The 25,131-nt window shown below is 44.0% G+C and overlaps 1 protein-coding gene and 1 long non-coding RNA gene across 5 annotated transcripts; one reads left to right on the top strand and one right to left on the bottom strand.

Annotated features, from left to right (window-relative positions):
- The first annotated feature begins 5,064 nt into the window (after window positions 1-5,064).
- LOC112852523 (uncharacterized) lies at window positions 5,065-16,423 on the top strand. Of its 4 annotated transcripts, none has more exons than XR_015248331.1 (5): window positions 5,065-6,457; window positions 6,804-6,870; window positions 7,302-7,440; window positions 8,004-8,125; window positions 13,796-16,423. It is a non-coding gene; the product is annotated as an uncharacterized LOC112852523 (long non-coding RNA). The 4 variants fall into 4 exon arrangements; XR_015248332.1 differs by lacking the exon at window positions 7,302-7,440 and having other exon boundaries at window positions 6,804-6,874; window positions 13,796-14,152; window positions 14,319-16,423; XR_015248329.1 differs by lacking the exon at window positions 7,302-7,440 and having other exon boundaries at window positions 6,804-6,874.
- Window positions 8,504-24,386, bottom strand: PSMD6 (proteasome 26S subunit, non-ATPase 6). The gene is made up of 8 exons (XM_025916020.2): window positions 24,150-24,386; window positions 23,219-23,424; window positions 19,358-19,503; window positions 18,889-19,108; window positions 18,674-18,782; window positions 13,460-13,628; window positions 8,843-8,920; window positions 8,504-8,716 (listed from the first exon to the last, which is right to left on the bottom strand). Exons 1-8 carry the CDS (start codon window positions 24,292-24,294, stop codon window positions 8,620-8,622), a joined length of 1,170 nt encoding a protein of 389 aa, XP_025771805.1. The 5' UTR covers window positions 24,295-24,386; the 3' UTR covers window positions 8,504-8,619.
- Between the last annotated feature and the right edge of the window lie 745 nt (window positions 24,387-25,131).

The raw sequence follows: 25,131 nt of genomic DNA, 5'->3' as shown, positions 1-25,131 counted from the left end.
AGGGCTGAGGATGTTGCATTCTTGGGCACAAAGCTTTGCCTCGGAGCAATTGATGACTGGGTAAACTGTGAACACTACTGCATTCTTGCCCTGCAGGTTTGTCAACAAAGGGAAGTCGATAGATTGGGAAACACGTTCTCTTTGTGCTTGCTTTTGTGTAAATGTGATGGCGTGTGGTCGGTTTTCCGTTTGTATCCCGAGGTAAGTTTTGTATCCATGGCTAGTCCGATCTCTTCCTTGCTTTTACGTACTTCTTCCTTCACCGGCAGTGCAGGTGCATTTCGGTATTATTCAGCGCACAACATAAACTTATTGTCTCTAGAAATTGGACAAGTTTGACAATTTACAAATCATTCTAAAAAATTAAAAATTATTTTTGTTGCTTAAGATAACAAAGGAAGCGACTGATTTGTGTGTTGAAGAAAATGTCCAGATACTAATTGGAGTGAGGGTAGTTTCAACCCCCCACCACACCATGGACTTCCCATTCCCTCCTTAGATCAACCAACTCCTAAATCATCCCTAAGAAGCTCCTTTTGCCTTGGGCGTCCTTCTTCAACTTTCTGGGAGTTCCCTGGGAGGAGTTTCTGGGAGGTTCACTCAATTTTTTTTTTTTTTTTTAAGTTTATTCACTTCGGGGGGGTGGGGGGGGGTGGGGAGAATCTCAAGGAGGCTCTGCGCAGTCAGTGCAGAACCCGACGCAGGGCTCGAATTCGTGAACCACAAGATTATGACCTGAGCTGAAATCAAGAGTCGGACACTTAACCAACTGAGCCACCCAGGTGTCCCGGTTCACTCAATTTCTTAACGCTTTTTTATTTCCCTTCCCTTGCAGGTAACCTGGCCGTGAATAGCAGGAGATGCTCCCAATGCAAGGAAGGGGGGTTGGCAGGAAGGCAGAGTAAGGTCATTCTCGGCAGAGGGAGCAAACTGGGCAAGCATAGGTGGGAAGAAATGTGGAAGAGAGATCCATTCTAGGTGAAGCTTCTGGAAAGGAGGGGCTGAAGGGTTGCAGAAGTTGGTACCACATTGTCAAGGACCTTAAATGTCATGGGGCCTTCATTCTCAGGGACATACCGTTTAACCAAATGTAGCTGTCAGCGCCCCGAGATTGTCGGGGCCTAGAGCCGGTGTGGTGCAAGTGCCAGAAGTCAAAGCCATTTCGATCTTTGCTGAAAATCCCTTTTTCTTGCACTTCCCTCTGTTTTGCCTTACACCACCTCCTTTACACGTCTCTGCCTTGTCTCCTCCTCTCTGCCTCTGCCTATATATATATATAAAATTTATTGGCAAATTGGTTTCCATACAACACCCAGTGGTCATCCCAACAGGTGCCCTCCTCAATGCCCATCACCCACTTTTCCCTCTCCCTGACCCCCATCAACCCTCAGATTGTTCTCAGTATTTAAGAGTCTCGCATGGTTTGGCTCCCTCCCTCTCTGTTATTTTGGTTTCCCCCTTCCCCTCCCCCATGGTCTTCTGTTAAGTTTCTCAGGATTCACATAAGAGTGAAAACATACGGCATCTGTCCTTCTCTGTAGGACTTATTTCACTTAGCATAACACTCTCCAGTTCCATCCACGTTGCTACAAAAGGCCGTATTTCATTCCTTCTCATTGCCAAGTAGTATTCCATGGGGTATATAAACCACAATTCCTTTATCCATTCATCCATTGATGGACATTTAGGCTCTTTCCATAATTTGACTGTTGTTGAAAGTGCTGTTATAAACATTGGGGTACATGTGCCCCTGTGTGTCAGCACTTCTGTGTCCCTTGGATAAATTCCTAGCAGTGCTATTGCTGGGTCATAGGGTAGATCTATTTTTAATGTTTTGAGGAATCTCCACCCCGTTTTCTAGAGCGGCTGCACCAGTTTGCATTCCCACCAACAGTGCAAGAGGGTTCCCGTTCTCCACATCCTCGCCAGCGTCTATAGTCTCCTGATTTGTTCATTTTGGCCACTCTGACTGGCGTGAGGTGATACCTGAGTGTGGTTTTGACTTGTATTTCCCTGATGAGGAGCAACGTTGAGTCTCTTTTCATGTGCCTCTTGGCCATCTGGATGTCTTCTTTGGGCCCCCCTCCTCATCCTAATCAAAGAATTCTCCCTTCAGCCAAACCTACAGTCTTCCCCACCTTACCCCACTTGCTACTCTGTCATTCCTTTCCCTTCAAGAAAGAAACTCTTGCTTCCGTTGCTAATGGGGGTTCTTTAAACTTGTCTTTCACCTTAGAAGGCTGTGATTTTTTTCTCAGATGGTGAATGAGGTCATGGGAGTATATGAGTTTACCTAGTAAAAATAGGCAGCTATTAGATTTGGCTCATTATTATATTAAAATAATGCCCATCTAGTTGAATGCCTGAAATGCCCATCGAAGCATGTTGCAAACAGTATCACTCACAAAGCCTGTCTAGAGTAGGAGTTTTGATTCCTGTTCATATGGATGTGAAACATCTACGAAGTTAAGTGTCTTGCCTACGGTTCCACAACTCCTGGTGACGTCGCCAGGCTGTGAATTCAGGCCTATCAGATAGTGGGTTCTTAATCTTTTTATTTCTTTCACAGATTACAAGAATCGCATGAAAGGAGTTATGGATTCTCTCTGCCAGAGGCACAGATGCACCGCATTTTATGTTCCACTTGCAGGACTTTACAAACTTGAAGGCCGTCCTCCACAGCCCAGGGATAGAAGAAAGCCCACGATGAAACTTGGGAGAAAGAGTGCATTTTGGTGAAGACAGATCGGTAAAGAGTGAAGTTAGCAGCTCAGGGAAGGCAGAGGATGAGGTGGAAATGGTTTCGTTAGAAGTTTAGACACAGTTGACACCCCGTCGGTAAAGAGTGAAGTTAGCAGCTCAGGGAAGGCAGAGGATGAGGTGGAAATGGTTTCGTTAGAAGTTTAGACAGACAGTTGACACCCCGTCGTCATTAACCCCATTGTCATTAACAACCCGTCATCAACCCACTCAGGTAAGGTTTGCATTTCCTCCTCCCTCTTTCTCCAGGATAATTGGAACAACAGGTATTGGTTGAGTGGAAAAGGTAGAACTTGAGCAGGGCACTCAAGCAGGGAGCAAGGAATTAAGGCCTGTGAGTGAGGGTCTGGCTCAGTCCATGATGATGGGCTTGACTGGGTATTCAAGGGATAGAACCGGAACCGTATTTGTAATCACCCTCCCGGTAAAGTCTCCTGATCCCCCTTACAAGTAACTTGTCTGTGATGAGACAAGTTAAGTGATTTGTTCAAAGTCACAAAGCCAAGTCCACGTTTAATTTAGTGTGGCCGGTAACGGAAGAGGGGCTAACCAAAGCGGATCCAGATTAAAGAGTTAGGAGGGTGGCACAGCACTTTAAGGACAGGTCAGGGAACAGAGGGGTCAGATGGTGGGGTCAGAGTCGAATAGCAGGTTTCGGTTTTAACAACAGAGCTGTTCAGAGGTGCTTGTGATTCCTGCGTCCTGGGAGAGAGAGACTACGGCAGGGGACAGAAGTGGCAGGGGAGAGAGCCCTGGAGTTCAGCCTAAGGAACCGTGAGGCGAGGCTCTTACTGCATAGGTTGCCAGTTTCAAAGTCGTCAGGGTTGAGAGGAAGACCGAGCCAGCTGAATAGGATGGAGAGCTTGGAGGTCTAAAGGCAGTGAGCACAAGTGAGTCGGTGGCATTGTAGGTGGTGAACAGCTTCATAGAGAAGCCATTTTGAATGAGGGTGGAAATCCTAGGGCCAGGAGAGAGCAACGGTCTAGCAAACAGTGGACTGCGTGTTGGCCCCAAGTTCTGCGGTATATATGAGGGAACAGCCCTTAACAGAGGACTTCAAGAAAAGCAGAGTCCTCAGAAACCAAACGCAGAGTTTTATCAGCCTCGATGTTACACTAATTGCAGAGACCCTGGAAAAGCGGGCCTCTGGCGAACTCTTAAGGGGGTTGGCAAAGTTACCAGGATGCCACGTAGTGCCAGTCCTGACGACGTGGTCACTTCCCTGAGGCGGTCTCAGGATTTAGAACTGCTGGACCGAGACTGATCACGGAGTGGACCATTGCCCGCCCTTAACTTTTCACATGCAGTGTGTACTGGGAGATTTATGGCAGAGCTTTCTGAGTGACGGGAGGTAATCCTCCCCCTTGACCGTGTACTTCCAGGTTACAGTGAGCTGGACCAAACTTCTACAATTCTTGGTATCCTTTGTAGGTCTTCAGAAACACAGTAATGCAAACCCGTGTTCTGTCTGTGCCTTTGGAACCTAGTGGTTATCTAAGCTTTTCATGTTTTCCAAATAGGGATTTAACTTCATTCCCCCATGGCCATTGTGGAGGTGGTGGGTCTCCTACAACTTGTAGTTTGTACTGCATGAGGAAGGTGAGAGATTACCTGATCCCCCTCTCCCCCCGACCCCCATCATGGAGGAAGCTAATATTTCAAGCATCAGCCATTTAATCCTCTTTAAAAGATAAGTTGGTGTCACCTGGGTCGCTCAGTTGTGGCTCAGTCGGTTAAGTGTCCGACTTCGGCTCAGGTCATGATCTCCTGGTTTGTGAGTTCGAGCCCCACGTTGGGCTCGGTGCTGGCAGCTCAGCCTGGAGCCTGCTTCGGATTCTGTGTCTCCCTATCTCTGTCCCTCCCCCACTCACGCTCTGTCTCTCTCTCTCAAACATTAAAAAAAAATTTTAAGAGCTAGGTTAAAAACAGCACCAAGGATTAATTGAAAATTATACAGTTGGTTTGCTAATGATCAGTAACCTGATCCGTTAATGCTTGGTCAGGTTATTAAAGACTAAATGCATTCAATCATAAAGTGTGTACAATATGGTGGGGGGGGAGGGTAATGCAGGAAAAACAAACTCACATGCCACCAGGGCTGGCAAGCAGTAGAAGGCAACAGGGAAGGCCAAGTGAACCAGGCCATGATGGAGAGTATGTGCTAACCATTTAGCTTGACTGGCAATATGAGACTGGAGTTAGCCTAATGTGTCCATTCTTCCAGAGAAGCTAGATAGGTGATTTCTGAATTATGTTTTCAATTTTTAGATGGTGACCATAAATCATTATTTTTTCTTGAAAACTTTGGGGGGGTGGGGGGGACAGCGGTAGCATCGCAGTTTGTAGGTGACCAGTATGCAAGTTTGTATCATCAGGAGGCATCTTTTGCCATCCTGATTGGCTTTGGTGTTTTTGAACTTTTTGATCCCCACCTGTGGGAAACATGAACTTGGACCTAAAATTTCCTCGGCAAGCCTTTTATCAGATTGAAAGTACTCTGTCAATAAAGCAGACACTAGCAATCCACAGTCCTATTTGGTAACAGACGGAAGTGTGTTAAAAACCTAAGTTTCGGGGCGCCTGGGTGGCTCAGTCTCTGTTAAGCGTCTGACTTCAGTTCGGGTCATGATCTCACGGTTAAAGAGTTCGAGCCCCACTTCGGGCTCTGTGCTGACAGCTCAGAGCCTGGAGCCTGCTTTGGGTTCTGTGTCTCCTTCTTTCTCTCTGCCCCTCCCCCGCTCACACTGTCTTTCTCAAAAGTGAATAAACGTTAAAAAAACATCAGTTTGGTGAGATCAAATACAAAAATCTTGACAATTGTTTATCCTACAAAAGTTGGCTGAGGTACCTCAATTTATTCATCTTACATGATAACTTTCTACTAAACACTCAGATTACTGAGAAATGCATTTTAGTAAATTGCTGTTGTGTTTATTGCTGTAGTGGTGTTTTCACGTAGATGAGCCACATAAGCCTGATTTCTCCTGCACTTTACAAATGAGGGGGAATAGGCTGAGAGAGATGAAGGAGGTTATTTCTCCCAACATCAGGTGGCCAGTGTGAGGGCATCTGGGACCAGAATTGGTGTTTTCTAGCTTTAGTGTCAGTCCTGTTTCTCCCACAGCATATGGCCTCTTAGAAAGAGACGGGTTGGATGCCAACTTTATTTTCACCTCCAGATTACTTTGAGGTATCATAGTAGTCCACTGGGATTTGTAATTACATAGAATAACTCGTGAACATTATGTAACAAAGGGTCCAATTTTCTATTAAAAACTACACGTACAGGGGATTAGAAATGGAGAGCATCAAAATGGTGACCGGAGCTGCCTCTCCAGGGTGTGGAATGACAAGGCAATCCGCTTTAGTATCTCCTTTTTTTTTTTTTTTTTTTAAAGTTTATTTTGAGAGAGAGCACGTGTGCATGAGTGGGGGAGAAGCAGAGAGGGAGAGAGGATTCCAAGCAGACTTCGTGCTATCAGCTCAGAGCCCAGGTCGGGGTTGGAACCCACCAACTGCAAGATCATGACCTGAGCTGAAATCAAGAGTCGGTGGACACAACCGAGTCACCCAGGAAGGTGCCCCCCCCCCACCTTGGTATCTTGAATTTTTTTTGCAATGAGCATATATTACCTTTTAGAAAAAGGAAAAAATGGACTCTTCACCTCAAAACTGTATTGTTTCCTTCATCTGTAAGGTAAGTTATTCTACTAGACAGTTATCAGCTACTAGAGTTGTGACTCTCCCTATCCTGAACTAGATGGCATGTTTCTTTTAGCTTAGCGTCTAAGTCATCCTCACCTCATTTTATGCAGTTGGGCTAAAATAGTGGAAAAAAAAATAAAATCAAGTACATTGAAAGCAAGTGGGGAAAAAGAAGTGTTTTGGGAACTCTCTCTCTAGACCAGGGGTAAGTCTAAGCCTTGAATGAAAAGCCAGAACCACTGTGTGATCACGTCAGGCATGGCGATCTTAGAGGTGGGAGCGGAGGAAAAGGGCTATTTTAAGAAACTGACATTTCAGTCCTTTTTTTTTTCCTTTAGCATGCACTGCAATGAGTCAGTTTGCTATGAACAGAATTCTACTCTTTAAATGGACACAAGGAACACCGTAAGTTCTCAGTGGACTACAAGATGTTGGCTTTCACAAGTTGCCCGGATTTTCAGGATCCTGGGTTAAGAGTACAGTACTTCTATTCATGTTTTCTTCAAGAAATTATAGTGATCATTAAGGTCTTGTAAGTAAGCGTTTTTGGGAATCCGTTAAGTGGATATTCTCAAACGCGTGAGGCGTGTCCAGCAATTTGCTAGCCTGCCACCCACCATACAGCGCCTGCAGGAAGTAGACTTCTGTCGGAGCACAGCTCTGGTCACGTCACCGGCCCCCTTTATTATCTGTAGTTTGCTTACACGTTTATCATGAATGAATGTTGAATTGTGTCAGTTACCATCGATTGAGATGTTTTCTCCTCTGTCACTGAATCGTTCTGATCACAAAACACCACCGTGCAAACTAAAACATACTTCTCTCCCCGTTTATAGTAAAATGCTACTGCAACTCAGATGGCTGTTGTCAAACTCAGAATTTAAAAAAGCTTCAGATCAACCCGGACTCACTCTCTCCCCACATTCTCATCTTTCAGCAAATTCGGCTCCTCCTATGGACCGTGACACTTGAAAGGTTAAGTCAAATCGGGTCATTCGCTGCTTAAAACCTCCAGTGACTTTCCATCTTTCTCCTCCTAGATATTTGCAGGTTCTTCCTCTTTCTTTAAATGTCACCTTAGAGGCCTTCTGTGACACCCCCTAGGAGAGCTCTTCACGCCCTAATTCACTGTCTCGTTTATCTGGTTTTAGATTTCGTTTTCATTGGGTTTTAGATTTTGTTTTTCCTAGCACTTTTCCCCATCTGACTCACAGGGTTTATATTCTAATTAAGAAAAAAAAAATAGAACATCTTTGTTTTCCTTACTGTGGTGGTTTATTGGGGGAAAAACAGATCCCATTGCCAATAGCCACATAGGTTGTTGGGTTTTTGTGAGCAGTGTTCGATGAGAGTGGTATATTCTGGACTCGAGGGTTAGGAAGTTACTCCTTTGGAGGAGACTACCATGTCTTCTGTGGTTATTCATTTGTGAGGGAAAGCTTGAGATGCATTTCATTTATCTACTGTCTGGTGTACTACATGGGACACACGGTGTTTAGTTATGGACTACTATATGGCACGTATTCTTATTTTGATAGACTCCCAAGCAGCCCGTGCAGAGCCCAATGCTGGGGCTCGACTTCACAAAACCGCAAGATCATGACCTGAGCCGAAACCAAGAGTCGGTTGGTTAACCAACCGAGCCACCGAGGCATCCCAAGTATGTACTCTTCTTCTTTCTAAAAACCTCAGATTCGAACTCTGGGTCTATCGTCTCTGATTATCAAAGTGGCATTATTTTTTTAAATTTAATTTTTTTTTTTCAACGTTTATTTATTTTTGGGACAGAGAGAGACAGAGCATGAACAGGGGAGGGGCAGAGAGAGAGGGAGACACAGAATCAGAAACAGGCTCCAGGCTCTGAGCCATCAGCCCAGAGCCCGACGCGGGGCTCGAACTCACAGACGGTGAGATCGTGACCTGGCTGAAGTCGGACGCTTAACCGACTGCACCACCCAGGCGCCCCTCAAAGTGGCATTATTTTACTATCACCAGCCTCCGTTCTTTAAAAGTAGGTATTAATAAGAAAAAAAGTAAATCGAAAGAAACAACAATGCAGTGTTTATTTTATACAGTTGAACTGGGCACATAGTAAAGTAAGCTATAAAAATTCCAAATAGTTATCTCTAAAGGAAATCCTTGGTTTACATGGTTTTACATATTAATTACTCTGGAAAGTTTCTGAACTCTGTTTAGTAGCAGATCTCCTTTCTTGATAGTTTCTTGGTACTGCCAGTTCTTGCTATCAGGTCTATAAATAAATTCAAGAAAAAGATGGCATTATTTACCAGTCACATTACTACATAACCGTAGTCGGCCTGCTTTTAAAAGGATGCCCCTTATTCTGATACACAGTGATACACAAACTTAACAGTACCTGTTGGTTTCCACTATTTCATTTACTTTATCTATTTTGCAGTGTAGTCTCCCTGCAGCAATAAATCTGGAGAGTTCCCTATAATCAAGAGGGGGGGGGGGAAAAAGGCATTAGTGTTAGCCTCATACAGAATTGTTAAAAAACAAACTGCCCTAAATACATGTTTCCACTCTCTCTCAAGGGGACATTTAGTTTGCTTCCAGGCTGAGCTATTGAATACGCAGTAGCCGAGAAGGTCTTGGCATACTGCAGGCTCCTCTGCGAAGATGAATACGAAATTTCCTATTTAGTGAATGAAATTATTCGTAAGCACATCTTTAAAGTTCCAAAGAAAAGCCTGGAGGGAGAGAAACAAATGGGGCAGGGGCATGTGATACAACAAGAGCAGATCATGCTCTGGATTTTCAAAATCCCTTCTGAGCATGGAGGTGAAAAAAAAAGCTGGCAAATTATTTTTAAGACCTAAGAAGATGCCAGGCTAAATTAGGATCAGGAATGAACAGATGATAGTAGTCTGTTGTGAAAAAGGTCTTTTGGAATACCTATACAGTCATGACCCCAAACCTCAAACTGAAGCTATCTAGAACATAGACAGGACTAGCATTAGCAATGAAGCACGGTCAGAGATCGTCTACCAACACAGAGGGAAAAGTAAATGCTTACAGATGTACAAAAGCTGAAGACTTTGCAATGCTACCCAAGAGAATAAATGGAAAGATGACTTCTTTAAAATAATCTACTTGTAACAGAATACCTCAATTTAAATACAAATTATATGACAGATTACTTTCCCAGATGCTAAAACATCCTGATCCTAGCATATGAACAACAAAAAAGAGACTGAATCTTAACAAATCTCTGACGAAAGTGCTGAGAATGGTATTAAGGCAACTAACTGTGACAAATCCCAGAAACTATATTTAAAGACCCCCTGATAAACCTGGTTATGTAAAGAGAATTTCTACATAGGATACCAAGTCACAAACTAAATGACAACATGGACAGAAGATAAATTACAAAAAAAAAAAAAACAAAAAAACAACCCACAGATCAAATGGCTCATTAAAATGTGGGCAAAGTTATATACACAAGGGAGATCCATTTTACTCATTAAAGATGCAAATCAAAGCTCTCATGCCATCATACTGGGGAGAAGAAAAGTATAATGCAATGCTGAGGGATGTCTCCCACTTACAGAAGAGTGATACAATATGCAAAGGAACTAAACGTTATTATTGAATCTCGGTAGAAAGAATTAGCATTTTTAATAAGGAAATGTATAATTTTGGAAAATCTGGTTATGAGCTTCAAAGAGCTTGAAAGCTGAAAAAGCTATGCTATTGGGAGATAGCATAGGTACAGACAGATACACAGGTGGCACATTTACTCTCCCTCAAAAATCTATCTGATCCAACCACTGGTCTTTTTCAACTTTTTTGGGTTTTCTAAACTCACTTGTGTTCGTTTTGCAAAGACTGAAATAGTTCCATTTCCAGAGGCAGCTGCTAACCCATTTACAGCTACCACTCCGGAGCTGAGGTTCACACAGAAAATTACACCGAATGTAACCACCGGCAGCCTTAATGGTTGCACCCAAATCTATCCGGGAACCTCTGAAAGCAGCTCTGACTTACACACGAGCTCTACAGACAAACTCCTCAACCCCAGAGCCTGACCGTGGATACCCAAGGTGCATGTCACTCCCAGCACCCCCAGATTTCAGAGCCTCACTTACCTGTGCCTGGACTGGTGGGGCAGACTCCTCAGTCTGGCATTCAGAACCCTGCTTGTCTGTTTCTGAACATAACGCCACACCACACCCTCCTACGTTTTTTGTGCTACTGCTTCCACCGAGAAAGCCCCCTATTCCTTACCTTCTTAGGGAAATCTTAAAAATGCAATGACCTCAAGTCTAAAGGCGCACAAGGAGCCATCTGTGTCCGTTTCTCAGGCACTTGAATCACACATACTGACTCCCAGGTATGCTCACTCTGAACTCTACACCCCAAGAATAATCTGGGCGCAGCTTCCCTGCTGTTTACAACAACAAAACTTAACTGGTAAGTCCCCAAGTTTGCATGCAGGTCCCATTTCCCTGCTTTAGATCCAACCCACCTGTCCTCTCCTCTGTGCCAACTGAACACATCCCACGTTTGCTCGTCCTGCCAGCAGGGAGTATTTCCCCAAGCCTGCAGCATGGTGCCACGCACACAGAAGGTACGCAGTAAGGATGAACGGAGTACTTACTGAACAAATAACCTAAAAACCAGATTTGCATCCCAGGTTTCAAGCAGAAGACCTACCAACACACAATGGTGTAATGCAGATCGCGGGTAACCTTAAACCTGTCAACAGAGTAGTGTTTACTCAAGTAATGGCCCCTTCCCATTCTCCAACAATATCTAAGGAAGTGGAAGAGTGATGGAGAATTATGTTCAAAATTACTAATTCAGACCCTTCTTAAAGGGAGGAATAAAAAGGATCCAGGAAGGGGTGCCTGGGTGGCTCAGTCCGTCAAACCTCCAACCTCGGCTCTGGTCGTCATCTCGCGGCTCGTGGGTTCAAGCCCCGCCTCCAGCTCTGTGCTGACACCTCAGAGCCTGAAGCCTGCTTCAGATTCTGTGTCTCCCTCTCTCTGCCCCTCCCCTGCTTGTACTCTGTCTCTCCCTCCCTCCCTCTCTCAAAAATAAACATTTAAAAAAAAAGAAGGATCTAGGAAAAACCCAGATGTGAATTGGGTGTCAAAAATTTATTTCTAGGTGACAACTAGAGCTCTGTGTGTACATACAACTTTTGCCTTTAGAGCCGGCCTGCAAGCATGAAGGAAAAAAGTCACATACCATCTGAAATACACCATTCAGAACTCAGGTCACCGTAATAAGTTGAACACTGCAGTATGTCTAATGGCACGTTCCTGCTGCTTTTCTGCACCTTATCCACAATGTCATTTTGAGCCTCAAATAGCCCCCAGGTAGCGAAGGCTGGATCACCTCCGTGGCACAGTTAAGAAACTGAGGAAGGGGCAGAATCAGACCAAGGCCACATAGCTCTTCAGTGAGAAAGCTATAGAAGCAGCCAGGCCAGCCCTGGTTTTGCATGCACTACTCACCACAGTAAGCCACCCCTTCAGTGAGTCCTGAACAATCACATTCTTAATGGACACCACCCATTCCAGGAACCAACTCTGCTGGGCAGTAGTTACCAGACTGGAATTTCACAAACTAGTTCAATTCAGAACTAAAACCAACCTAGGCATACCAGCCTTCTATTTTGGTAACAATAATTTTTAAAATGCAAACAAAACAATCACTGCCTTTTTCCTTTCAAAGGAAGAGTATAAGGGGATTTCTGATAGTGACAGCTCAACAGAGGAGCTCAGGTCATACTGAAGATCTGTGTCTCTCACCCAGATGTAAACATTACCTCCAAACAAGCCTATAAGCAAATATGCATGCTGAAGCAAGTAGGGATGGAATGTACGGGTGGCTGAAATTCACTTTGAAATGTTTGAAACCTAGGATATACAGAGTAAACCAGATACAACAAAATGGTAACGATACAATCAACGCTGTAACCCCTTAGCACTTCCTACAGATGTGAAATTTTTCATAATAAACCAGAAAAATCAAACCCCTAAAATGAGAATGTTCTTTTTTAAATGAAATATAGCATGATTTAACTTTACCATCTTGTTCATTGTGGGCCACTGAAAACTATCACCAACATTTATAAGACCTGTATTTGGGAAGCACTGATCCAGACACTCTAAGGACAGCACATATTCTGAATGTGTACTCCTCCCACACCCTTGTCCAGGCCACCACCTATTTCCTCCATGAGCTACTGTACTGAACGGCCAGCTCAACTAGCCTCCCTGTCCCCTTGCAGTCTAAGACACAGCATGAAAACGTATCCCTCTCATGCGTAACATCCTCCAGGGGCTTTCCACAGGGCCTAGATTAAAACCGAAGCTCCATACCATGGCCTACCAGGCCCTGCACAAACACATATCTGACTGACTCTCCCACAGCTCCCCCCCCCCACCCCCCCCCCCCCGCCAACACTACCAATACACTGCAGCCAAACACATCTTTCTGTTCCATTATCTCCACAGATTCATTTCTATCTCAATTTACCTTATGTATTGATTTGCCTACCAGCTAACTCTCCCCATAAAAAGAGTATTAAAGTCCATAACGACAAGGACCTGGAACAGTGCCAACCATAGCATAAAGGCTTAGCAAGTATCTGATGAATCACTGATTCAAGGGCTAAAAGTCCCATTTTTAACAACTAATGTGACCGGAATAGCAGCAGTAGCCAAAAAACCTGAGGCATTAGCAGAGAAAGTAGGATCTTAATGTGAGGTCTAAGAAAGGCATCAGAGTCATTACTATAGCAGCAACGTAGTCCACAGAGAAGGAACACAATACTGTTGTAGTAATAACTGGTCCTAACAACCTTTCGCAAAATCACTTAACCTCTCCACAACTTGATAATATTTAGAGAAAAACTCACTTCTTTTTTTACAATTGAGGGAAGCAATGTCCATTGAGAAAATGTACAAGTTGACACATAACTTCAAGGGATCTATATTAACATAATTGTTAAACTTACTGATCAATGAATTCCACACCAACACCAAAGGCTTCTGCCATATAGCCAAGAGTTAATGACCTATAGGATTCCAGCAGCTGGCTGTATGCATGAATTCTCATTTCTCTTACATAGTATCGATAATGAGGAGCAAAAAGCCAGTCCTTTTTCATTTCCTGTTCCACAACAGCTGCAACAAATAAGATGACAAATTGTAAGAGAGAAATCAGAGACCATGTTTATAACATAAGAATTAATAGCTTTGATTCTAAGGAGCTCTTAGAAGTCACTAAAAGTGGTTAAAATATATATATGGGATATTAACGAGCAATCCACACAAATTATTTTACTACATAGTTACTGCATCACTGCTCTGAAGAGTAAGGACACGGCAGTAAACCAAAAAGCCAAGACCCTGCTACCACAGAAACTAAGTTTTCAAAGAAGAGAGAGAAATGAATATACAAGACATTCTCAGAGAGTAATAAATTCTGTGTAGAAAACAGAAGAGCGACGTAACAGTGACTAGGAGGCCTTCCTGTGGTTTGGGGTGGACAGGGAACCCCTCTGAGGAAGTGGCCAAACAGCAGGAGGCACAGAGCAATGCAAATAATGCAGAAGTCCCAAGGCAGGAAGAGCCCAGTTCGGCCCAGAATAGAAAGGAGGACAGATTCAAAACACAGCAACACAGAGACAGATATGGGGAGAAGGAAGGTAAGCAAGACCAAAACAATAAAAAAATGTACTTATGTTTCTGGCTTTAACAAGATGCAAATCCCTGGAGAAGGAGAACTGTTTTTTGTTTTGTTTCTTGGTTTGGGAGGTTTTTTGGAGGCAGGGAAAGGGAGATTCACAGTGTTCATGTGGATTCCCCTCTTAGACATCCAAGTGAAGATATCAAGGAGACATTCAGGCATGGGTCTGGCGCTCACTGGAAAGTTTGAGGCTGGAGACATGAATTTGGAAATCACTGCCATCCAGATGTACTTGACAGAATGAAGACGGGGACAAGAGCAATGATCAAGTCTGAGGCAGTCACTAAGAGGTCTGACAAAGGATAAGGTGGTAGGTCTGGGGAAAACAAATGTGTGTTACCGTTCAAGAGAACAAAGATGCGGGCATGATGCAAAGGCTGGTCAACATCAAAGGAGAGAAGGAGGAGTGAAGCAATGCGTGGTTTAGCAACATGGAAATCAATGGCCCTATGACAAGATAATGCTTATTCACATGAATAAAATAAATGCATAAATATCAAGTCATTATGTTGTATAGCTTAAACTTACACAACATGTCCTATCTCCATAAAACTGGAAAATACAGCAAGAAAACCCAGGGAAGAGACAGGGAAGCTAACTGTTTGTCAGGATGGGTCATATCCATAAGCCGAACATAAAACATCTTCTGTCATTTATGTGCCATTTAAAAGAAGACTGAAGAGTTAAATATAAACTACCCCTGGAAACAAGAAATGAATAAAATATCAACATAATTATTTTCCTCCTCTCAGACTGGTTAGCAGTACGGGGGCAAGGGGCCAGGCTCTCTTAAAATGATTTAAGTTGAGAGTAGAAATGGTTTATACATAAAATAAATCCATGGGGACACAGAATATAGTCAATAATGTATTAACTTTGTATGGTGACAGATGGTAACAAGATTTATATGGTAATCATTTCACAATGTGTATAAACATCAAATCACTGTGTTGTCCACCTGAAATTGACATTGCATTTCAGTTATACTTCAATAAAAAAGTGTAAATGTAAATTGGCAGAGTATTTCTGGAGGGCAACAGTGATCAAGATGTATTGTGTTTATACTTTGTAAAATTTACTTTCTTGGGTTTCTTCCTAAGGAAATAAGTGGAAATAGAAAAAATGAATTATAAGAGAATGTTCAAAACAAAGTTGTTCACAATAGCAGAAAACTGTCAACAGCGTAATTTTTCATCAGTAGAGGATGGATTATGGCACATCCAACACGCTGAAACAGAGGTCTTTTAAGAGGGTAACCAGAACGTCCAAGGAGCTCCACGTGTTTGATTTGCCACCACACATGCAGTGTCTGATACGTGACAGCTGCTTACAAATACTGACTCAATGACCAACTATTTTTATAGAGACATGAAAAGATATTCACGTTATACTGAGAAGAGAAAAAAAAGCGACTTAGAAAACAGCATGTAAAACACACCCACGTATGTTTAACGATGGTGTTACATGCTTGTAGCTCTGGACACAAATGTCCCTGAAGGACACATTTGAAACCTGAGAGCAGCAAACACCTCTAGAGAAAGGACCCATTTTCTTCTTTAAATAACATTGTTTGAAATTTCTCCACGCGTACGTACAACCTTGGGTTTTTTTGTTATGTTGTTTTCCATTTCTTCAAGTATGTTTGAATGAATAAAAGATTTGGAAAGATCTATAAAATGGTTCTCTCTGGAAGAATTTGATGAGTGAACACAGGTATGGATGTGGGAATAGGATTTTCTCTTTTTAATTTTAAAAACAATCATATTACCTAGAAAAAGATGCAGTTTCCTTTTTCAAATGAAATATTTTAAAGCACACACACTATGACCATCTGGAGAAGCAAAAAAGGCTCATAAAACCCAATAAACCCTACATGTCTCACTATACTAGAGAAGAAATGGTACAAATAATGACTTTGTCATCAACGAAAATTTAACCATTCTTCTGCATCTAAAGTATCTGGGCAACATATTAATCTGGTAGAGATAAAAACTGTTATCCACAATGTTTAAATAAAAGACTGATTAGGGATGGGGAGCGTAGGAGGAGGTTAATACTTTAACCAGTTTCCAAAGCCATCAATTTCCTATACAACGACAGTATTTTTCCTCACTTTTCTCTTAAGTTATTGGTTTAATTAACACAACAGACATTTGTACAGAGCACCTACTAATATACAGGCAATGTACTGGTAGTCAAGTTCATTACAAAGATTAAAAAAAAAAACAAACTCCCAACAATTCTAGTTGGAAGAGACAAACTAAGAAAGAACCACAAAGTAATGTGCTCTTGTAAAAATGGGGCATATGACCAATAAGCACACAAGAGGTTCAACATCAGATCAGAGAAATGTCAAAACCACCAGATAGCACTTCACACCCGCTAAGATGTCTATAATCACAAAGACACAGTAACAAGTACTGGACGTGAGGAAACAAACTCGCACACGCTGCTGGTGGAGACTTGAAATGATACAGCTGCTTTGGAAAACAGCTTAGCAGTTCCTGAAATATTAATCAAAGAATTACCACATGATCCAGGAGTTTCACTACTAAGTACATATACACACGAGAGAAATGAAAACAAAGGTCTGCACGAAACACACACAAATGCCCATCACAGCCAAAAAGGAGAGACAACCCAATGTCCATCAACTGATGAAGGGGTTTTAAAAGTGTAGTATATCCATACAATGGAGTATCATTCAGCCATAAAACTAAATGCAGCACTGGTAGATGTCACAACAAGATGACCGATGAAATGGGCAACAGAAACCAGGCACAAAGTGTCACATATATGTGACGCCATTTATAGGAAATGTCAGAGTAAGAATATGCAAATCCATGGAGATAGAAAGATTAGTGGTAGCTGGGGGAGGAATGGGAAGTGACAGCTCAATGCTTCCAGATTTCCTTTCAGGGTGAAGATATTTAGGAATTCATGACGACTGCACAACTTTGTCAATAAGGCCACCAAATTTTATACTTGAAACGGGTGAACTTTATGGTATGTAATTTATTTCTCAGTAAAAAAAGAGGAAGGGGCGTGAAATAAGAGCTCCTCAGGAATGCAGGGGAGGGATTCATTCTGAAGAGGGGAAAGGCCCCACATTTGAGCGCAGTAATGACCAGGAGACCCACAAGCATAAAAAAGGAAGAACGATAATTCTGCAATACAATCCCGTGTGCAAACACACCTGAGTATGCATGAGAAGATGAAGCCAAGCAGGAAACGCATCATGGTAACGGCCCTGTTCCCACGTCACATAAGGTAAGTAACATCAATTCTCAAAAAGCAGCCTAACTTTTAATGCATAGAGAAAGCACTCCACAAACATCAGGCCAAAACCCACTTCAAAAATCGAACAAGCATTAGAGTCCCATCCCCACCCTTAACAATTCTCGTGAAGGCTATCTATTGAAGCAAATACTTTCTGGAATTTGCTGCATAAGCAAGAAAATGTATCAATGCCAAGTTCTTCAAGTTTCAGGAAGATCATTTAGGAAGGACCTTTGGGTTGACTTGATGCAAGGCAATTTTTTTATCATCGTAGTATTTGTGCTCAACAACAGAAAACCAAATGACCACAAAGGAATGGGGACAACAGGAAAATCAAGCAGATTTGGGTAGGATCATTTAACTACTTTTGGAGGGATACCACAAGTACTTCCACGAAATTATTTTCTCAACTCACAGCCCTTGAAAATGATTTGCAAATCAGCCAAAGATTTACATACTGCATAAAGAATGACTCACTGCTGAATTCAAGGCTCAATTAACATTAACCCAACAGGAAATGAAGGATTCCCTCACATCTTTCCCCATAAAACTCAATACTTGTAACTGACTATGTGCTCACTTCTGACTTCTACCCCCTTAAGACTCTAAATCAGGGAGTCTACCAAACTACTTCATCAGAGGGCCAGACGCTAAACATTTTGAAGCCACTGACAGGCACAAAGCCCTCTGTCACATACTCTTCTCAGTTCTTTAAAAAAAAAAAAAACATTTTGTTATTTTTTTAGTTCTTTAAAAAAATTTTTAAACGGGTGTCTGGGTGGCTCAGTTGATTAAGCACGTGATTCGACTTTGGCTCGGGTCATAATCTCACAGAGATGGAGACCCGCATCAGGCTCTGTGCTGGACTGATACCGAGGCTGCTTGGTATTCTCTCTCCCCCTCCCGCTTGCACATGCGCGCACTCTCAAGATAAATGAACTTAAAAAAAACTTTTTTCAAACAAACCTTTAACGGTGTGAATATCAATCTTGCCTACTGGGCTATACAAAAACAAGTCATAGTCTGCTAACCCCACTCCCTAAACAAAAGGGGCAAAACATTAGCCACACCGATCGAAGACCAGCAGCTACCTGCGCAGTGTTTTTCACATATATAAAAAGTCACCTTAGTTATCTGCACACCGAATCAAGATTAAGACGAAGACAGACAACCGACATGAGCAACTGAACTCTATCCTTACCTAACGACTGGAAGAAAACCGAGTAACGACATTCATAGAGGGAAAACAGATACTGCCGAACTGCTGGAAGGCTGTGCAACACCTCCAGGATCTCTGCTCCTTTAATCACCTATAAATTAAAAAGAAACAAACACAAATGTGTGCTTTCGTGAGTACTTAAGTTAGAGAAGCAGGGAGTAGTTTTTAAATAGGAGTATTAAAGATGTAGTCGTTACCTTTTCCCGGAGATCAGGTCTTTCTAAGGCAATCATGCTGACATAGACAGTGTAAGTCACAAAGGTTTTATAATCCATAAGTTCATAGGATGTAAATGTTGAAACTGTGTCAAGGAAGAGTTCAGCTGCCTGTTTGAAATCACGAATAGCCACACAGTAAAGACCTTGATATACTTTTAGGCGGTTTCTCCTGTCCCAATCTCCTCCTTCCTCTATTAAGCTATAAATAAAAAATAGTAAGGTCACAATCTGGAAATAGACAAGGCCACTTTTTATCAATTTTGTGTTATTTTCAAAGAGAAAACAACAACTTGAATCAAAAGAAAATATTTAAAGAAAATATTTTACTAAATAAGTACTTGAATTATTTGACCAATTTATTAGTTGTAAATAAAAGAGGCAAATTTCTTACATCGGTTTCTTATTTATAGCATAATTGAGAGAATATATCCCCAGCATTAAAGAGTACCTTTTGGCCTTCTCTGTGTTTCGTGTGATGAGATCATTATCCATATAAAATAAGCCAATCCTAAGAAGATAAAACACAATATCCAGTCGGTGACCCAAGGCCACGGTTTTGTCATATGTCTTGCGAAAGGCTGTCAGAGCACCCTCCTGTCAAGAAAAGCAAGGCAACAGGTGAGAAAAGTTGAAAGTTTCAAAAACTATCAGCTGTCTGGAATTTTCTTAACAATGGGTAGAAGGAACAGGTAGGAACAGGGATAAAATAACTTAGGCATAAACTGATAATTGTCGAAAGTGGGTGATAACTACATGAAGGTTCATTGTACTTTTCTATCCACTTGTATAAAAAATACATCAAATATGCCTAAACATATACTCAACATTCTAAAAAATAATGTAAGAAAAATAGTCACAATTTAGTCACAATTATTTCAGTATTCTTTGCTCCACATTTTCAGTACTTTTCCCCTTAATTATACTATACTACTTTATTGTAAATGACCACACTACTTAAAAGGTTAATAGAAACTTTCCCTAAATCATTGACTATGAAAATACAAAGGAATGTTTATACAATTTTGTGTTAAAGCACTGTGGGATGAGATTTTTTTTTTAAGTTTATGTACTCTGAGAGAAAGCATGAGCTGGGGAAGGATGGGGGAGTGGAGGAAGAAGGGGAGAGAGGGGGAGAGGGGGAGAGAGGGGGAGAGGGGGAGAGGGAGAGAGGGAGAGAGGGGGAGAGGGGGAGAGAGGGAGAGAGGGGGGGAGAGAGGGGGAGAGAGACGGGGAGAGAGAGGGAGAGGGGGAGAGAGGGGGAGAGAGGGGGAGAGAGGGGGAGAGGGGGAGAGAGGGGGAGAGAGGGGGAGAGAGGGGGAGAGAGGGGGAGAGGGGGAGAGAGGGGGAGAGGGGGAGAGGGGGAGAGAGGGGGGGAGAGGGGGGGAGAGGGGGAGAGAGGGGGAGAGAGGGAGGGGGGGGAGAGGGAGAGACAGAGAATGAATGAATGAATATCCCAAGCAGGCTCCACTGCCAGCTGGAAACCCAACGCAAGGCTCAAATTCACTCACCGTGCGATCATGACCTGAACTGAAATCTAGGGCCAGAGACTTAACTGACTGATCCATGCAGGTGCCCCTAAGATGTTTCTACTGCTTTAAAAATACCAACATAAATACAATCATTTGTCTATACTTGGTACTTCTTTTTTTTTAGTGTTTATTTTTGAGAGAGAGAGAGCATGAGCATGTGCACAAGACGGGGAGGGATCCCAATCAGGCTCTGCGCTGACAGCAGAGTCCGATGTGGGGCTCAAACTCATGAACCCTGAGATCATGACCTCAACCGAAGACAGGGGCTTAACCCACTGAGCCACCCAGACACCCCTATACTTGTACTTCTTAGTATGTGTCTGGCCTTGTTTTATGTAATTATAAATTACACCTCTTAAATTAATAATAGGGGCTAGCAAGACAATAATGGGCACAGCCAGCACTCAGATCTTGGTTTCTAAGTACAACTCCCTTCCCACCCTGAGAAACAGATGATTCCAGGTTTGGAGAGTAAAAATAACAGGTGAGCCTGTAACATCCTCTCATGTGAGAAAATAAGGATGACCAATGAGATGTCAAACAAAAAAAACCTTCTTGAAGGAGTTTCCACTAACCCATCTGTAACAAAATGAGCACCATGAAGAATAAGGACTGTAGTCAATGGTAACACAGTGAATAATAAAAATCCATTAAGTAAGAGTAAATAACATATTAAAAATGAGAGTAGGGGCGCCTAGGTGGCTCAGTGAAGTGACCGACTCATGATTTCGGCTCAGGTCATGACCTCAAGGTTCCTGAGTTCAAGGCCCGAGTCAGGCTCTATGCTGGCAGTGCAGAGCCTGCTTAGGATTCTCTCTCTCTCCCTCTCTCTTTGCCCCTCCCCTGCTCACGCTCCCCCCCACCCCCTCAAAATAAGCAAAAACACATTTTTTAAAAATCAGAGTAAACAGGAGGGAAAAAACGAAAAGTTACTTAATAAGCATGGAAAATGACAGGAGCACATCACCAAGGGATAACCCCTGATGTTGACTCAACCGTGTCCTTGTTGAAACTCTTCAAATCTAGAATCAACAGCTTTAAGTTGCTCACTCACACGTAATAACGTACCCTCTTTAAAACCAAAGCACATCACACAACTGGGAAAACCACACAAACTATCAGCTATTTTTAAACTCTTCTGATTTTTCCAAATTTTTAGTGACCACATATCACATTTACAAGAAGAAAAAACTTGTTTTAAGCCTAAGATAACAATAACCCTGGTCATTAACATTTAAGCACTCTTTGCCGGGTACGAAGCTAAGCTCTCTGCCCCCATCTTTAACCCTCACCAAGTACAAACTGTCGTTATCCCTATTTTACAGATGAGGAAATGGAGGGTCCAGTAAATCATAATTACTGAAACCAGAACTCTAACCCGGCCCATCTGATCCAAGAATCCACACTATGACACTTTTTTATACTGATGACACGACATCTGTCATCTAAATACTTCAGGAGGCACAACTTAAAATTAATGACATTCAAAGCCCATCCTCTTACCCACTATTAACACAGCTGCTAAATTAAAAATTCAAAAGGTCTAACACCTGTAGGTATTTCCTCTCATGCACTGACGGGAAAGAAATCAGGTTGCCTGATATGTGGAAAAACCGGCCATATATATGAAGACAAAAATCCTTCCCTGTCCCAGCAATGTCATTTCCCAGAATCCTCTCGAAAGAACATGAGCATATATACACAAGGAAGCCCATTGAAGCAACCAGCACAGGGGCGCCTGGGTGGCGCAGTCGGTTAAGCGTCCGACTTCAGCCAGGTCACGATCTCGCGGTCCGTGAGTTCGAGCCCCGCGTCAGGCTCTGGGCTGATGGCTCGGAGCCTGGAGCCTGTTTCTGATTCTGTGTCTCCCTCTCTCTCTGCCCCTCCCCCATTCATGCTCTGTCTCTCTCTGTCCCAAAAATAAATAAAAACGTTGAAAAAAAAATTAAAAAAAAAAAGAAGCAACCAGCACAAACAGCTGAAAAGAACATACACGTCCACTAGTGGCTGAAGGGCCAAGGAAACAGCCCTACAGTGGACTACTAGCTAGGAATTACCCAGAATGAGCAAGAGTTATGTACGTTAACGTGGAAAGATCACGACGTAATGCTGAATGAAAAAGTAAACAAGACAACATGGGTGCCCTAACGTCCCACTTATTTAAAACAATTTTTTAAGTAGTTTCTCCGGGGGCTCAAACTCACGACCCTGAGACCAAGGGTCACATGCTCCACGGAGCCAGCCAGAAGCCCCCAAAAAGTTTTTTTTTTTTTTTTTGAAACACTATCCTACCCAGTTTCTACAGGTACATTTACATGACTGTAATAAAAGAAGTAAAAAGGTTACCTTTCAGGAGGCAGGGAACAAAGAAAAATCAAATAGAACTTCAGCATTAAGTGTAACGTTCAGTTTCTTACAAGGCGACTCTTACTTACATAAAGAGTAACTTTTTAACTCCTCCAAAAGAGCCGATGCTTTCCAAGCAAGATGAGAAAGAAAGGTGCACTACTGGGAATGATCCCATGGTTGTCGAAGCGGTACACAACAACGTCTGCACCTGCACTTCCGTGTTTAATGGCACTCCTGACAGACTGGAGCAACAAAACTTTCTCTTTACTCACTTTTGTGCTCATTCACGAGGCCAGGTAAGCACATTACCTTTGTATTTTAACAAGGATGTTAATTTTTTAAGTGAGACGTTATTACCCTAGAAAAGTGCTTATCTGCGGCTATACAAGGTTGGGGGGGGGGGGGTGGGCGGAGGGACCACCTCGGCTCACCTTGTCACCTATCCGGCACAGGTACTCGGCCTTCGCCATCATGGCATCCCGGATTTCGCTCTCTCCCAGATTCTTCTCTGCATCTTCCAGCTCCTCGTCCAAACGTTTCAACTCTTCCTCATTCGCCTTCTTCATCTTACTGAGCAGGTCTGTATCCATCTGCCAGTCGAGGGATTTGCACAGGGCTTCGTAATAAGGAGCCATGTCTGCGAGCCAAAGAGAGGGCCGTGACTTACAAGCGGGCGCCCCTGGTACCCTCAGGTCCGTGCCCACCCCCCTCTTCGTCTCGCACGAGCCGCTGTCCTCCCCGTCACCGGGAAGGAACGGGACAGAGCCCGGCGAAGGGCCTGGCGAAACGTAAACGCCTGCTGCTGGGAGGTTGGCATCGAAGCCAGTCCTGGCTGGGGACAGGGCAATCCTGTTTGCCTCCGGCCGGCTTCTGTTCCAAAAAAGCCTTCAAGCAGCGGAAAGAGGCCAGTTTGTGCACACGCGCCGCCAGGCCTGTTCAAGGATACAGAGCCCAGGGCCAGTGCCTGCGACGCACGACTCCGCGACCCCAGACTTCCCCTCCGTGCGGACAGCTGGCCCCTCTTACAGGACCGCCCCCCGCCCAGGCCTAGCGGCTGAGGACGGCAGGTCCCGAGCCCTTCTTCTGTGCCGGGCACGCAGCTCGGCACCTCGGCACTCACGCCCAAGCCGCCTTCAGAGGGGAAGGGCCGCCACACACGCAGAACCCTCTGACGGCACGGCGGCAGGGCCCCGAGGGCACCCCTAAGGGAGGGAAGGTCCTGAGAGCCCGAGAAGGCGAGCCTGGTCTCCGGGGGCCCGTCACGGGGCGCCCCGAGCCCCTGCGGGGAAAATGCCCGCGGGCTCCGGGACGCGGGGCCAGCCCGGGCCTAGGCCGCTGACTCGGCGCTCGCGCGGGCCTCACTATTATCCCGGACGGCCGCCATCAGCTCGTCGCGCACGGCCGCGTCTCCGCGGTGCTCGGGCAGGCTGAGCAGGAAACGCAGCTGCGCGATGCGCAGGTCGGGGTTCTTGGGCAGACCCTCCTCCTCGAGGTTCTCCAGCGGCATCTCGGCGGCGGCGGTAGCGGCTGAGGGCGGACGGCAACTCGGCGCTGATCCGCGGCGGCTGCGGCAGCGGAAGCGGGAGGAGTCTGCGAGCGCGCCTGGCAGCCTCCGGCCCGGCTTCCGGTCCCGGGTCAGCCTCCGCCAGCGGCGTCCTCTGCTGGACGCGCTACGGAACACCTCTCCCGGCATGAGCGCCGGCGCCCCCGTGTGGTCCCAAACGGCTTTCCCTCGCTCTAGGCCCCCTAGATTCCCTGTATGCTGGAGGCCCAACTCCCAAGTTCGATTTTCCAAAAGTCTCCCTCCCTCGCTTTTTAGCTAGTGTACTTTTCATTCCGTTCCTAAGTGACAGGAGCTGGCAAAGTTTTTGAAAATATCACCACCACCACCACCATCATCATCGTCAATAACAGCAACAATAAAAACAGACACCAAAATTTGTGGCATCCGTACTCTGCCCGAGCAAGGCTGTGTATCAGCTATTCAGCAATGCCAGGGGAAAAACCTCTGTCCACAGCTGCAAAACCCACGTTCTTTCCTCTAGTCTAAGGAAATGGCACCCCGAATTCCAGCCTTAATACAACGACATTAACATTTTGTTTTTGCATCATTTAAACCATTGCACGCCTGCATTTTCAGCCTTTTTGTTCATGTTGCTATAGGGTCTTCAGACTCAGTACTAGTTACATGAAATTCCATCTGGTGAATTTGCCATAATTTACTTTTACTCTTCCCTCCATGAGAGGTACCTTTAGGTCGGCCATGGTTATTGTTTTCCTACTATAAAAACTGAGATGAGGCGCCTGGGTGGCTCCGTGGGTTAAGCTTTTGGTTCAGGTAATG

Source organism: Puma concolor, chromosome A2 (genome assembly GCF_028749965.1).
Source record: "Puma concolor isolate L17-30 chromosome A2, mPumCon1.1.hap2, whole genome shotgun sequence".
Taxonomy (NCBI): domain Eukaryota; kingdom Metazoa; phylum Chordata; class Mammalia; order Carnivora; family Felidae; genus Puma; species Puma concolor.
The sequence above is the reverse complement of the archived record's forward strand: the minus strand, read 5'-3'. Positions and strand labels throughout refer to the sequence as shown.

Coding starts and splice junctions, on each gene's coding strand:
- PSMD6 (XM_025916020.2), bottom strand. CDS start 24,294: ATGCCGCTGGAGAACCTCGAGGAGGAGGGTCTGCCCAAGAACCCCGAC. Junction 23,425..24,149: donor GGCGGCCGTCCGGGATAATA/GTGAGGCCCGCG, acceptor TTTGGCTCGCAG/ACATGGCTCCTTATTACGAA. Junction 8,717..8,842: donor GAAATAGTGGAAACCAACAG/GTACTGTTAAGT, acceptor ATTTATTTATAG/ACCTGATAGCAAGAACTGGC.